Source organism: Melanotaenia boesemani, chromosome 22, assembly GCF_017639745.1.
Source record: "Melanotaenia boesemani isolate fMelBoe1 chromosome 22, fMelBoe1.pri, whole genome shotgun sequence".
NCBI lineage: Eukaryota > Metazoa > Chordata > Actinopteri > Atheriniformes > Melanotaeniidae > Melanotaenia > Melanotaenia boesemani.
Window position 1 is genome coordinate 17,578,860 of NC_055703.1, and position 14,155 is coordinate 17,593,014.

General features: G+C 38.2%; 1 protein-coding gene across 2 annotated transcripts in view; it reads right to left on the minus strand.

Moving 5' to 3' along the window:
* Positions 1 to 14,155, minus strand: part of LOC121634167 (glutamate receptor ionotropic, kainate 2-like) — a 66,911-nt gene that overhangs the window by 37,958 nt on the left and 14,798 nt on the right. The window contains exons 2-6 of one of the 2 annotated variants that reach the window (XM_041976671.1): positions 7,060 to 7,227; positions 6,025 to 6,282; positions 3,383 to 3,564; positions 1,911 to 1,964; positions 260 to 433 (exon numbers count right to left, since the gene is read on the minus strand). In XM_041976671.1, coding sequence (XP_041832605.1) covers positions 260 to 433; positions 1,911 to 1,964; positions 3,383 to 3,564; positions 6,025 to 6,282; positions 7,060 to 7,227 — 836 coding nt within the window. Of the gene's footprint in view, positions 1 to 259; positions 434 to 1,910; positions 1,965 to 3,382; positions 3,565 to 6,018; positions 6,283 to 7,059; positions 7,228 to 14,155 lie in introns of both variants that reach the window. The other variant, XM_041976670.1, reaches the window with a different exon arrangement.

The window sequence follows — 14,155 nt, forward strand, 5'->3', positions numbered from 1 at the left end:
CTTTTTGATGAAGTATTGTATATTTCAAAACATTGACTTGTTCCATCAACAATCATCTATAAATCCATAAAGGTGATTTTTCATAAACACAAATGCCTGCAGTATAAAATTCCCAAAGGTGCATTTGCTTTATGTCTGCCATCAGATGGTGTATGGTCACTTGGACATTGACAAATGAAGTACAGCTGTTGCCATGATTTTGCATGCACAGCATAATGTGCATTACTTAGGCGACATAGAAAGATTTAAGCCTACATACTGTCATGAATCCATCCAGCAGGCCAGAGTCTGGTTTGGGTGGGGCTTGTAGCCGCTCCATTGACCACTTCTCGATGATTGATGACACCTGAGAGTTTTCTGTATTGAGGATGCGGAACCCGGTCATGTTGACTCCGCTGTAGCGATATGGTTCCATGTCAAGGGCAAAAAGGTCCTAGAAGAAAAAATATGAAAACCATGTGTATTTGATCAACAAATTAAAGAATTTTCTTGACTTCACCATTCCACTGCTATACAGCTCTACAGATCTGGATAATTTAAAAAAAAAATCAGCTAAATGGCTGCTTTAGCCTAAGAACTAAGAGCAGAGAGATACATTTGAAGGCATTTCAATAGTTATTTTATCTCATGCTGATGCAGTAGCCTTGATTACGGCAAGACTTTCAAGGTTACAGGCAGGCTTTTGGTGGATTGCCATCTATCATGTGGAAGTGAAAGGACAACCCAATTGTCCTGCATACAGCATGCCTGGCATCTAACCAGGCAGATGTCTCTGGGACGCAACAACACAGCTGAAAGAGCAACAGCAGGTGAGGGAATGCAGAATGGGGCTGCCATGGTCAATATTTGCTGTTCCAAAAACAGCATGAATATTTGGTACCAGTACACAGCAGCTCAAGCCAGTGCAGTGGCTCGCGTTCTGCCAAACACTGGCTGGTGTCATAGTAGACATGTTTCCTCCTGACAAGTAGGAACATGCCCCGAAACAGACCTACAATCACTATTTTCTTTTGTTCTCAAGGACTTAACCACTGTCATTCCCTTCCCTTCCTTCCAGAGGTGTTCTTAAATGTATGTGGATACACAAGAAGTGGTTACATCCATAGGTACTGCCTTTTTCTGCTTGGTTTTCTCCAACTGTATCTTCAGCTTTTCCAATTGGGCTTCAAACAACACAGTGTGCACCTTGTTTGGTATAGCCATAATAGCCGAAATGGGTGACAGTATCATCTGTTCAGGGCTATAATCAGAGCTTTCAGTCCTCTGTTCTCTGGGCTCAGGGAGGATGCATTGCTTTTCATCTGAAGTGTAGTAGCTAGGAATCTTTGTAGTGGCCAGATCAAAGAACTTTGGAGAACTTCAATGGCAGCCAGAGTCAGAATAAAATACCTCCACCTGCTTTTGTCTCCTACACTCATAGCTGCGGTCAGCCAGGTGAGGTAAAAGGTCGGTGCTGGATTTAGAAAATACAACAAAGTTAAACTTTTAAAGATGCAAGGAGTACATAAACTACTTGACAGTGACTCAGCCTTTAAATTCTACCTGTTTCTATAGGATTGTGCTTGGCTTTGAAGTGATTCACAAACAAAGAAAATACTGGGATGTTTATCTTTGACTTGCTCTGAGTTAAATTGTATTCAATTTTACTCTTAGTAGAGAAAAAGTGCTATCAGACACTCAGACAGATGGATGAATTTTACCTTGCAACAAGCAAAACAGATGAGTGTTTGCACTACAATAGGCCCAGAAAAATAAGCTGTCCAAAACATACATTATCAAATGACAGTGGTGTGAAAGAAAAAGAAAAAAGCTAACAAAAAAAGCAAGAAACAAAACAAAACAAAACAAAAAGAGAAGATAAATAGAAAATAAAATAATAAAAGAAAATAAGAAAATTATGGTGTACTCACCAGTGTAGTAAAAATATAATGGTAGTATTCAGTCATCATCCCCATGGCTAGCGCCTATAAGGAGAAAAGAAGAGAAGACAACTCATGCATTCAAATATAAACATCTTAAAGAGAAAATAATTTTATTTATTTGAATTATTCATTCTCTATTAGTTGGTAAAATTATTCTGGCACTTATCTGAAAGACCGAGGAAAAATAAATTAATTAAATTGAACAATCTTTTACAAACACTTAAATGACACTTCCTTTCTTATTTTGTACTATTTTTTCCTACAGAATCAAAATGTGTTATTTATACTGATAGATACTGTTTATTTCACACATTGCACAAATGGGCAAAATCCATGTTGTTTTCAGTGAGCATACCAAGAGGAAAAAAAGAAAGAAAAAGCTTGTCGTCATGACAACAGTAGTAAAGCAGTCGTTGGAAAATGACATGCAGATAAAACAAGTGATCCTCAGGTGTGTGTATCTCCGTATCTGTATGTAATTTGAAAGTTGTTGAATTGATATTTAAGTGCAGATTACAGTTTTTAATTCTCAGTGCACATTGCAAACTAATTGGCTGAGCAATGACATTATATAAAGAGTTTAACCAAAAGTGTCCTTGGAGACAAAGTCTTTCATGTTTTTTTATTCATAACACTTACAATTTAATATATGAAGTTCTGCTCATGTAATGTTTGATAAACAGCACACCATCTAACAGGTTTATTTTCTTTTACAACTTATAAGTCCATGTGAGTCCTTGAATGAACATTACACGACAAATAAAAAGCTATCTACTAAGTATAATAAATAATCATCCTTGTTGCTTTGCATCCCATAGACACAATGCTGTATTGAGATTTCCAACAGTGTAATATTCTTCTGAGGAGACTTGAGTTCAATAAGAACCCCCATAGTTCTCATAAATAACGTGCTTCTGTTAAATGAACTTAACATGCCTGTGAGCAGAGTTACACTTTATAATTAAAAAAAAAAAACTTTATTATGCAATGGAGAGCATCCATTAGGATGGGTCAGTAGTCAAGATCTAATATTCTACAAAGAGATTAAAGATGTACAGAGCAGAAAGGAGGTACCAAATCATTTGCATCAGTGCTTAACAAGAGAAAGAGTAATAAAGAGAGAACACATGAGCTCATTGTTTTAGCACTTATTCATAACGAATGAATAATGAGCCTATGCACTCAGTGTAGAGTGTATGAAGGGATATTATGTAGATTTTGAGACTGTAGGTAACTTATTTTTAATCAGATTCAGAAAACAATGTGATGAAATTGCTCATTTTATTCAAAAATGTTCCATCAGCTTAGTTTCTCTTACTATTTACATAGTGAAGTTTAAGGTGACTTGTACGGGGCCTTAAAGTTTTTTCACTTAACACCAGTGCTTTCAGTTACACCTCTGAAAATGTCCATGGATTTAGTTCTATAGTCAGCCTAAGGACCTATCATGGAAACCTCACCTGTTTCAGGATCCAAGCAGCCATCTCATGTCCACAATCAAAGATGACGTGAAACTCCTTTGCCTTCTTCATCTCCTTCAGAAGTGGCTTGGCGTCCTTGGTCTCTGTGGGCAGCTGTCGGATCTTCAAACGAATGTTGTATCGTGACGGCGCCTTGATCAGCTCCTGCAGTCGAATGAGACCTGCGGACAAAGAGGGTGCATATAGCATGAAAGAGGAATTTTAAAGATGCGGCAACATAGTGTGTTTGATCTGTCGCCATTTTGAAGTATCTGTGATTCTAAGGGTGCCATGAAAACCAACTGGAATCAGGTTTTCTCAGCAGAAAAGGCTCATATGCATGCCTTTCTAATCCACAGTCAATTGATCCTCCTACTCATGCTTGGCAAGCTAACAGACTGCTACAGACCTATCAAGAGAATGTTACACCAAGCCAGCACATTGCATTCTTTTATACCAAAAGCACAAAATATAAAGAACCTCAATCTGCACCTTCCTACATTAACTTCCAATCTGACAGAAGCTCTCAAAATGTTGATTTGCTCTTGTGTTCCACGACACCATACTGAAGCACAGAATAGGTTCAATTTTATCGTGATGGAAAGCCATGGTCAATCCTGCCTCCTCTGCCTCTCTCACACACACTTCAGATGTGTTCTGATGAGAGAGGCTCTGTTTGCCCAGCTTGTACTTTCCCCGAGGGAGCCTGACGCCGCCATCACATATTGAGCTACAATCTTCACCTTTCATTTCTCGACCACACGTTCAGGTAGAAAGCTCTCCGGGAGATACTGTGATGAGATTACAATGAGTTTCTCCCTCAGTAAAGAACTTCAGAGTCTAGGGATGAAAGGGGCCGGATTGATGGGAGAGATGATTACTTGTCATGGGTATAAAAATGGATGGAGCAGAGAGGATAGTTTGAGAGGGAACTGGAGTGAGATAGGTTTTTTTTTTTTTCATGTGGAACCACTTTAAGATAGCTGAGCCGATTTTTTTTTATTTTGAAACGAAGTGCTGTGTGAGCAGTTTAATGGTCTTACTGTGAGTAGGGCTGGATCTCCCTGAGGCCTATAGAAAAATTGGTGTGAAACAGATACATGCAGGTCTTGTTACGAAAAGAACCACAGTAGGGAGGAATGCTAAACCACTGAGAACTGTCCTCAGGTAATCCCAATAGATCCCTGCTTTGGGGCATGTCTGCTTCTCCCTGTTTTTGTTCTTACTGACACTTTGGGAGGTGTTAAGCAAGAAAAAAAAAATTCTGTCAGGGGAGCTCAACGTTTGGGAAACACTGTCAGCGTGGATGTTTGTGAGCTCTGGCTAATGCCTTCAGACTTTCCCCCTGGATCTTCTAACGGCTGTGTGTGAATATTTTATCCCCTCCGATAGTTTTTCCTGCCAGACGTCAGATAGGCTCCAATCAGCAGTGCGGGGCCCTGGAGCATGAAGCTGTGTGATTACAGCCTGAGACTGGGTAGAAGCGGAGGGGGAAAGCAACACAGCTATGCAGCTGTCACACTTTTCAGGGCGTCAGGTGTCTTACACCAGAAAAGCTCCATTGAGGAGGCTCTGACAGAGAGAGAGGGAGGAGAGAGGTGAGAGGTCATTTCTTGGCATCTCTTCGGGACAGTTTGAGGGGGATGGAGGGTGTTAACGTACTGAGCTCAGGGGGAGGAAGTGAAGAGAGGTCAAGGAGATGAGTCAGAATAATGTGGCAAGTGGGATGAGCCACTGGGATATAATATGAGGTAAACATATGGGTGCTAGAAGGCTGCAGGAGTGGCTTTTTACTAAAATGTCAGGTGTTTAAAGCGAGATACAAAGAGGACAGGAATAGTTTGAAGACAATTAAATTTATTAAAGGAAAAGAGGAGGATTTAATATATGTTTGGAGGCATAAATTAAGGTGATAACTACAGGACAATGTCTATTTGAGCAAAATGGAATGGAATTCATTAAGCAAACTGTCTAAAATATGTATATATTTGTAATTCTGTGATTTACTTACATTTAGTTTTAACCACATCATGCCATGTAGATCATAAATTGTGAATAAGCATTTGAATAGCATCATTTTCTCTGGAGTTATTACACTTTACCTCATAAAAATATCACAGTGCTCCAGCTAAAATACAACCAGCTCTAATAAATGCATATTACAAGCCACTTCACAAACTTCCAGGATAGACAAAATGGTTTACAGACACATTTGATAGCAACCCTCAGAGATCAAGTGTCTGTGTGTGTACTTAGCGGCTGTTGTCAACCCCCACCTACTACAGTTCTGCATTGCATTAATCTGAAGAGACACGGGGTCATTCTGGGTAATGTGGTTTTTTCTTTTTTTTTTCCTCCATGCTGCTGCTCACTCTCCTGGAAGATTGACATGGGCAGCACCTGGAGGACTGAGGCAGAACAGTAAGCTATTGATTTCTGAATTAACTTGACAGGTTACAAAGCGCTTGCTGAACTCTTAGAAACAGTGCCATGTTTTGTACCTCACCTAGTTCCTCTCTTTTTTTTTTTTGCTGGAGATTTTATGGTGCAAACGTTGCAGGCTTAAAAAGTCATCACATTCATCATCATATAAAACAGACACACCTGTGGAGAGTGAAGACAGACACCATCTGTACCTGTACCTGTGCTGTCGTCATAGACCACAGTGACTGTTCTCCACTTGAAGAAGTGCACCAGGTCAAGGATGGCTCTACTGAGGGAGGAGAAGTCAGGGTAGAGGCTGACATAGTAAGAGTCCCTGTTGTCTGACACTTGATGCTTCCACTTGGTCTGAATATGGGGCACTCCCAATGCATTGCAGATGGATTGGACTGCATTAGCTGAAGAGCTGTGTGAGGGGCCAAAAATGGCCGCCACTCCAAGGGAAAGCTGATCACATGCTGGTAAGGGAGTAAACAGAAGAAACAGTGAGTTGAGTTTCTGTCATACTAATACATTTGGTCATGTTCAGTGTTTTCTGGATTCCCTTTGTGCCCTTATAACTTATATTACCCCAAATAACTCTAGGCATCCAGAACTAATGCTTGATAATATTTATAATGAAACAAGTTACAATTGGGGGACATACAGTAAATTGTGTTTTGGTTGGGATGGATATTGTGGTGTATATTCCTATTTGATGTCTTAACCAATTTAGAACTAATTTTATCATACAGGACTTTTTACCATTAAAGCCTGATGCAGTATATTTGAGACACAAAGAAAGAGAAAAGGGGGGAAGTAAATAATTTACAAATAACTATGTCAAACTTTTTATTTCATGTTTATATTTTATTCTGAGGCTGATTAATAAAATCTTTCACCTGGAGGCTTTATGGTTATCAAAATGTGACTTAATAAAGAGATTTTTATGTGTATTTCTGGAATCACGTCATTATCTTTTTTTTTTTTTTTAAACTCATTCAACTCAATTTGATAATGAAAAAAAGGACTAATATTCTTAAGTATGTATTCAGTAAGCGGTTCTGTGCCACATGTGCCACAAATATGATATTTATTCTAACAAAAGTAATATGTTTCATCATGAGATTTTTAGCTAAATGATTTTAGGGCTCTTTACAGAGGAGTGCTAAATTTTCAGACTCAGGAAAGATAACACCACAATAACTTAATGTGGAAGACTATTTCACAGTAATGTAGTATCTCTCTGTACTCACCTTTCCGGGAGGCCTCAAAGCTGTCAAAGATGTTTATTCTCTGGATGTCATAGGTCAGTGTGGTGTTGGGGAGCAATGTGCGGTTCCTGTTGATTGTGTTCAAGGCAAATTTAAAGGCTAGTTCCTCTGCTCCAGAGGGGCCACTCTCAATGGATTCAAAGATTCCCCCTGAGGGTTGGAAAAAAAAGGTAATAAGACTTCTGAACGGTCACTTCAGATAACTGTAATTGTAATGGATTTCTTAACACAAGCCACATTCAGGTAAATGATCGAGATGATGCAGGCAATTACAGCTCAAGCAGTGAAATAATTTGTATCTCTTAAATTCATATTATTGAGGCTATTGTGTTCACTGTACACAGCTCAGTCACTCGCTGGCATGAAACAGATTTATACTGCAGATAGGACATGTGGATCTCAGCTGATTTGCATTCTGTGGGAGTAGTTGGTATAATTATAGGCAATTAGTTGCATTGGGAGGTGAGTTCAGGGGCGGTTGGCCTTTTTTAACTCCCTCGCTCAGCCTTGACAGAAAGGTTCACTGTTCCATTTTGTCCCATTGATTGCAATGATCTCAAATAGGAGGTAAGCAAATAAAGCCAGTAAAGAGAGCAGGGAAGATAGAAATTAAGGCACAAAGGTCGATGGGAGAGAATTCACAATTTGTAAGTGATTTGTAAAGCGAGGCCACAACAGAGAGGCCATCAGTCAAATCAGAAAAGAAATTACTATTAAGACATATAAATAAAAATAAAATTAAACTCTGAATTGTATTTCCTCATATTGACTCATAATGGGGGATAATAATAATATAGAAATAATAATAATAATAAATAATAATCCTGATGGCAGTACAATGATGTGCCTGCCTGAAATATCTTGTTATCTTTTGGTGATACAAGAATGACCTTACAAAGCCCACAAATAAACCCAAAAATCAAACAAAACATACTGTTTCACCATCACAGAAAGTAATTTCCACTGAAAAGTAAGGCGCTGTCAAATTAAAAGAAATCCTTGTCAGTTATTTTGGGCTGAAAATAAATGATTAAAGCTCCAGATGTTCAATCAAAATGGTTCAGAATCCCAAATATAGGAAGGCAGTGTTTGTGGCCAACCTTGATGAGATGATTTCATTTTATGATTATGCCAAACATAATTTACCTGTATTCATTAGGCCAGTCAGTCTCTAACTATTCTAATCAAATTTACACAGTCATGTTATTAGGAACACATATAAACTGGATTAAATGGTGTGAGTGAGAATGATGACTTAATATTTCCATGTGCCTATCATTAGGAAGGAGTAAAACCATCTTATATGTGCAGCAACAAAATCAAACTATTTCCACCAATGAAGACAAGCCATTAAAAACAAAACAAAACAAACAAAAAAAAAACAATACCTTCCAACAGTCAAGCACCTTTGAAAGTGGACCGAATCTTAAGAAAACTTTGCTGAATTCAAAGTTAAAAGAGAATGTATGAGGGGGAAAAGATGAAAGGGGGCTGTGAGAGCAGCTCTGAGAAATACTCTTGGGGACTAGAGTGGAGTTCAGGAGTCCATCCACGGCTCCCGTCCTCTCAAAGGGCAGAGAGCCGGATTGACGAAATCCAAACTGAAAAAGTTTAAAGCCTGTTTATTGATTCAATTACAGAGAGTGAGAGAAAAGTCAGATTGAAAGAGAAAAAGACAGAGAGAGTGATGCATTTTTAAAAGAGGCAAGAAAGGGAGAGGGATAGCTGTATAGTAATAGACACAGCCACTATAAATAGCATCTGGCAACGGCAGGGAATGATAGAAAATGAGTGCAGGAGGGCAAAGAAGATGTCATTAACCCAGGGAAGTGAGATTTATCACTGTCACCATAGTGCAGCCATATATTGGGGTCTTTTACTCTATTCTATGATATTATTATTTATATATTATCAAACTGAGCCTAAGTGGAATAGGATGCAGAGTTGCATAAAATTGATGGGTATACTTTAAAAAGCACTAAAGTTTATATTTTAGCTTTACTGTGTAATTGAGTGAACTATAATGATATAGATTTATTTTGTTATTCTTTCTTCTAAGCAGCAAAGGGATGTGGACATGTTGTTTTTCGTGACATTTCATTTTACTGAAATGGCACATTTAATCTTTAAAAGTACCAACAACGGAGAATCGTCATTAAAGACAATAGAAATGATGCAGGTTTGATCTCATACATAACTGTTACATTACTCATGCCTTTTAAATGACTGTGAAACTGAGCATGAGTGTGTGTGGTGGTATGATAATAATAAATAAAAGATCAACTACCTTTAAGAACACAGAGGTTTGTTTCCTAATCTTAAATATTAAACATTACATTACATTCTGAAAATAAAATGATCATGTTTTGCTGTCTGCTCCTCCATTGGAATATAGTGTTTTACATAAATTTCTGATTAATCTTTTTAAGGTTGTGGACCCAGGTATTGATTGCAGTGACTGATGATTCTGACATTTCTCCCAAGTGGACTTTATACACCTTGGAAAAGACTCACTCATGTTGGGTTTCTTGCATATTTAGCTTGATTAAAGTCTTATAACACTCCCTCGATCATACGTCCATCCATCCACCTCTTGCTTGCTTTTGTGGTCCGTCTGATTGCAGGTGAATGAGTTACAGCTGAGATAATCAGTGAGTGTGTGTGTGTGTGTGAATTATGGAGTCACCATCACTGGGACTGGTGTGAATTATGGCGCAAATGAAAGGTCTGAGTGAGTTATGAGCTGGATAATCACCCTGACGAGCAAACAGGCCAGCTGATCTGAGGGTCTGTGCATGTGTGTGTATGTATGTTTGTGTGTATGTGGAGGGGAGACAGAGAAAATGGCAGGAATTTAAAAGTCAAAAGCTGTGCAGTTGAGTCTGTTTATTTTACACTCTTTAAACATTTCTTCAGGGTTAATTAAGCATATTTTGTATTGAACTTCGTGTATTAACGTTGTCTCTTTTTTTTATCTTTTAACTGAGAGAAATTCTGTAAAACAGAAAACATCATGTGGAATGTGTCACAATAATAGACTAACCTTGAAATTCATGTAAAAAAAATTATTATTCTGTTTTTAAGTAGTTTTGAGAAATGATTAAAGCCAAGGCTACATGTTTGTGTCTTCATTGCACTGTGAATACTTGCTGGAAGAAAAGCTTCTTAAAGAAATGAATGGAAGAATCACCAGTTTTCTCAACTCAAATATGTTTTGTAAAATGAGAGATGCAAGAAGAATATGTTGCTATAGTGACTCATTTATACTATGGCTAAGTAGCATTGGCAGCTTTGGAATCTGAACAGCTCACTGGTGAAGGAAGGGAGTTGTGACAATATGAACGACTTGTGTCTGTGACTAATGGCCGGGAGTGCAGCTGCAGGATGGTGGTGGGCTGTAGGGTGGCTGCCATGGCAACCGGCAAGAAACCCTGTCGCTAAGGCAAGTGGCCCAGGTATGAACACAAAGTCCCTCAGTTAGGCTTTAAGGCCTCCACCCGCCCACTACATCTCAACCCCATGCCCTGTTTCTGTCTGTCTCCACCTTTCAGCCACTGAGGATCAGTGTTCGGAGCCAATAGGCGGGAAGCAAAAGTGATGGAAGCGCTCCATAAATATCACTGAAATTCCCGGTGGGAGCACTCCCTGACATGTTTGGCGGTGAATGGGACATGATGCATGAAGGCCTGCGGAGAGTTGCCGCCCCTGGTCATTAATCTGAAGCTCCCCTTGGTAGAATGCTAGAGTGACCTTCCTATGCTGCACAGCCTCTACCTGAAGATCCCCAGATATTTGACCAGAGCATGGGATCTATCATATGTGCAGGACACTCACATGTGCTTTCATATCACACAAAAAAAGCCACAAATAGAAGCAGTGTGTACAAAAATCTACAAAACTCCTGCAGAGTATGGATTTATTTGTCTCACATTTATCTTTGTTTTTTGAGGTGTGACATTCTCCTCTGTTGTGGTCGACATGCATGGGCAGATAGACTTTCTGTCTTTATATTGCTTGTAACAGAAGTGATACATAAGAGTGTATTATTTAATAAATAAATTTTGACTTGCTTCCACTCAGGGACAGCATCCTGTAATACATCAGTTCAACACGTTCTTACCCCTTACTCGTCATATATGGACGCTTGATCAGGCTCCTTCTGAGTCACATATTCACGCATCAGGTACCCCCCTTTCATCATTAATTCACGTGTTTTTTTTTTAAATGTTATAAATCTCCCTAAATGTTGATAATTGACACCATGTGACTGTGGAGGAGGAGCCTGTTCCTGTAGTTTGGAATAGCATATAAAATGTGCTACGATCCTTTCACAGCTGATGTATTTGTACATTTTTTTACCATTTCATTCATTAGACTTTGGCTTTAATATCTTTTTGCCCGGCTTCTCTGAACAACCTGATCTTACAGAGAGAAACACCTATTTACATGTTCGTGACATGTAATTGTTCAAAATAACAAACCAGGACCATGGAAGTCAAGCAATGTCAAGTCAATGGTGGAGTTTTTTCGAGGTGTCTGCACGATTTCTGGTTTTGGAACAAAATAAAGGGATGCTGCATTTTTTATTGCAGAAAGAAATGTTTAATATTTATATAGTAATTTCACTAAATTACCTGTGGTACACTATGAAAGATTTGCTCTCTATTATTTTATTGTGTGTAGATATGTGTGTTTTTTCTTTTGCTTAATTTTTCTTTTTTGTTCATAATCAGATAATTTTTAATTAAATCTGGCCACAGACTCTTGAATTGTTGTTTCATTTACATGTTAGAAACTATAATTTTATTTTCCTATTATCAATTCACCTCCTATATTATTATTGATAAGAAGAAAGTAGTACACTTAACAATGTACTCTTGTTACCTGTTTGTGGAATATCGTTCAAAACATTATGCAAGATATTTTGTGGATTTGCTATGTATTTCTAGCAACAGGAGAGATCAGTGTGCCTGCACCTGTTCCAGCCATTTGAATAGGCATGCCTACGGTTTTAGTCAAAATAATTTCAAGAGGCACCCAACTGCAGAAAAATGGCAGACGAGGATGTCGCCGTCATATCTCAACTCTACTCCGGAAGTCGTGACCTCGATAGGGACAATGCCCTATTCATGTGAATGTTGTTGGTTATTCTGTGCTTACTGGAAGTTTTTATTTTTTACCTTTATTGAACGTGAACGCTGTAAAAAAATTATAAATAAAAGACAAAGTTGGACCAACGATGAATTGAACGAATGCTAAGAGAGAGCATTTAAATGATCGCTTTATTTAACAAGTTGTTAGTTCTCTAAGATGTGGTTCTGTACTAGGAATGACAAATTGCTTTTCTGCTCAATTCTATGGTCTGCGCTAATGTTAGCTTAGCCAAAGAAGGTGCACTTCTAATTAAAAAGTTTAATCTGCCTTTTTGATGGTTTATGTAAAACATCTTTGCACACAGTCACTTCTATTAGCTAATATTAACCGGTTCATATAATAAACATATACTGTATGTAGCTCTGGGTGATGGTAGAGGAGAGCTGTTTCCTCCTCCTACATTTACCCTTTAGATCAGTAAAAGATTATCAGTATTCAGACTCTCAGTTTGTATCATAAATCCATGTTCATAAATAAGTGATCAGTTGACTTATTTTTCAGATGCATCCTTCCATACGACGCCTAAGTGGAATGAAAAAAGCCTGTTGTCTTCTGGGTTTAAGTGTCATCTCTGCCCCAAATTTACCATTGCAGGTGATGGTGTGATCAAAAGACAACTTGGAAACCACACAGCCAATGCAGTGCATTTCCAGGGTATGTTAATGAGTAGTGCATGTATGAAATCATCACATGTAACAATAATGTTGATCATTGTTTCTGCATGTACAAGGTGTTGTATTTCTTTTAGTTCCATCAGTAAGCTTAGCATACTGTTCCATTCTGTGTTTTTATGACCAACCAGTATTGGTACCAGTACCAGATGTTCAAGGACCGGCTGCACAAAGATTGTGCTGGAAAAGGTCACAACTATCTCAACCATGACTCATTCTACAGTGGATACAAAGATACAAGTAACAACCCAAGGTAAAGCATCATTTACTTAGTAAATGGAGATTTACCTATCCTAAATTGTAGCTGTTTTCACAAGTAGTGTGAACAAAACATGTTTCTGTTGTCCAAAACCATGTCCTCTAAAGACAACATTAATCCTAAAAGAATTTGAAGTCATTGTAAAGATTGTAACAGATTTTACCCACAAGTATTACAGTCATTTCACAAACACTGAGCTGAATTATATTCCTGTTTATGCTCTGAAATTGTGTGCTGATAAATGACTTTACAAACGGTTTATAGAGTCACTCAAGCTGAGTGATGTCTGGTTTTTGCAGTTTTCATTTTTCAATCATCTTCATCTGCAGGCTCTTGGAGCTGCTGAGAAAGGAAGGGGTTCTAGCTGTGTTTTCCAGGGATCAGCTCAGGGTAACTTTAAATAGACTCTGTTAGTAATTAAATTCTCTCTCATAACATGTTCACCTTTTACCGCTTATTATTTTCTTTCAGATCTTCCATGGAGGATCTATTCCGACCGAATGCTCCTAAGGCAGAATAAAGCTGCTGATGCAGAATTTAAGTGACCAGCAGGTCAAGTCATGAGTCACATGTATGTGTGTTAACATTCAAAAGATGAATGTAATGATCTACTTGCAGTACTTGTTTTTTATCAACATACTTTGGCTAGTGAGGGTGATGAAAGAGGCTGCATGTATATGATCATAAATTAGGAGAGGAGACGATTTAATCTCTGTCGGAGAGGGTAAGATGGCAATGTATCTTGCTTTGGAAATGAAAGGACATTATTGGTTTATAGTTTTCAATATTTTATTCCTAAAATCTATATCGCATATCGTTCGGATATCCTGGATATCAACAGCGACAGCAGACTATGGCTCATATGCATTTACTTGATGAAGATTATGAGAAAAAAAAGTTACAATTTCTTTGTAAACTATGAAAGTTGTGCTCTATAATAATGTCATTTTGTGTGTGAATGTGTGTCAATACACAGCTAATATCCATTAACCTA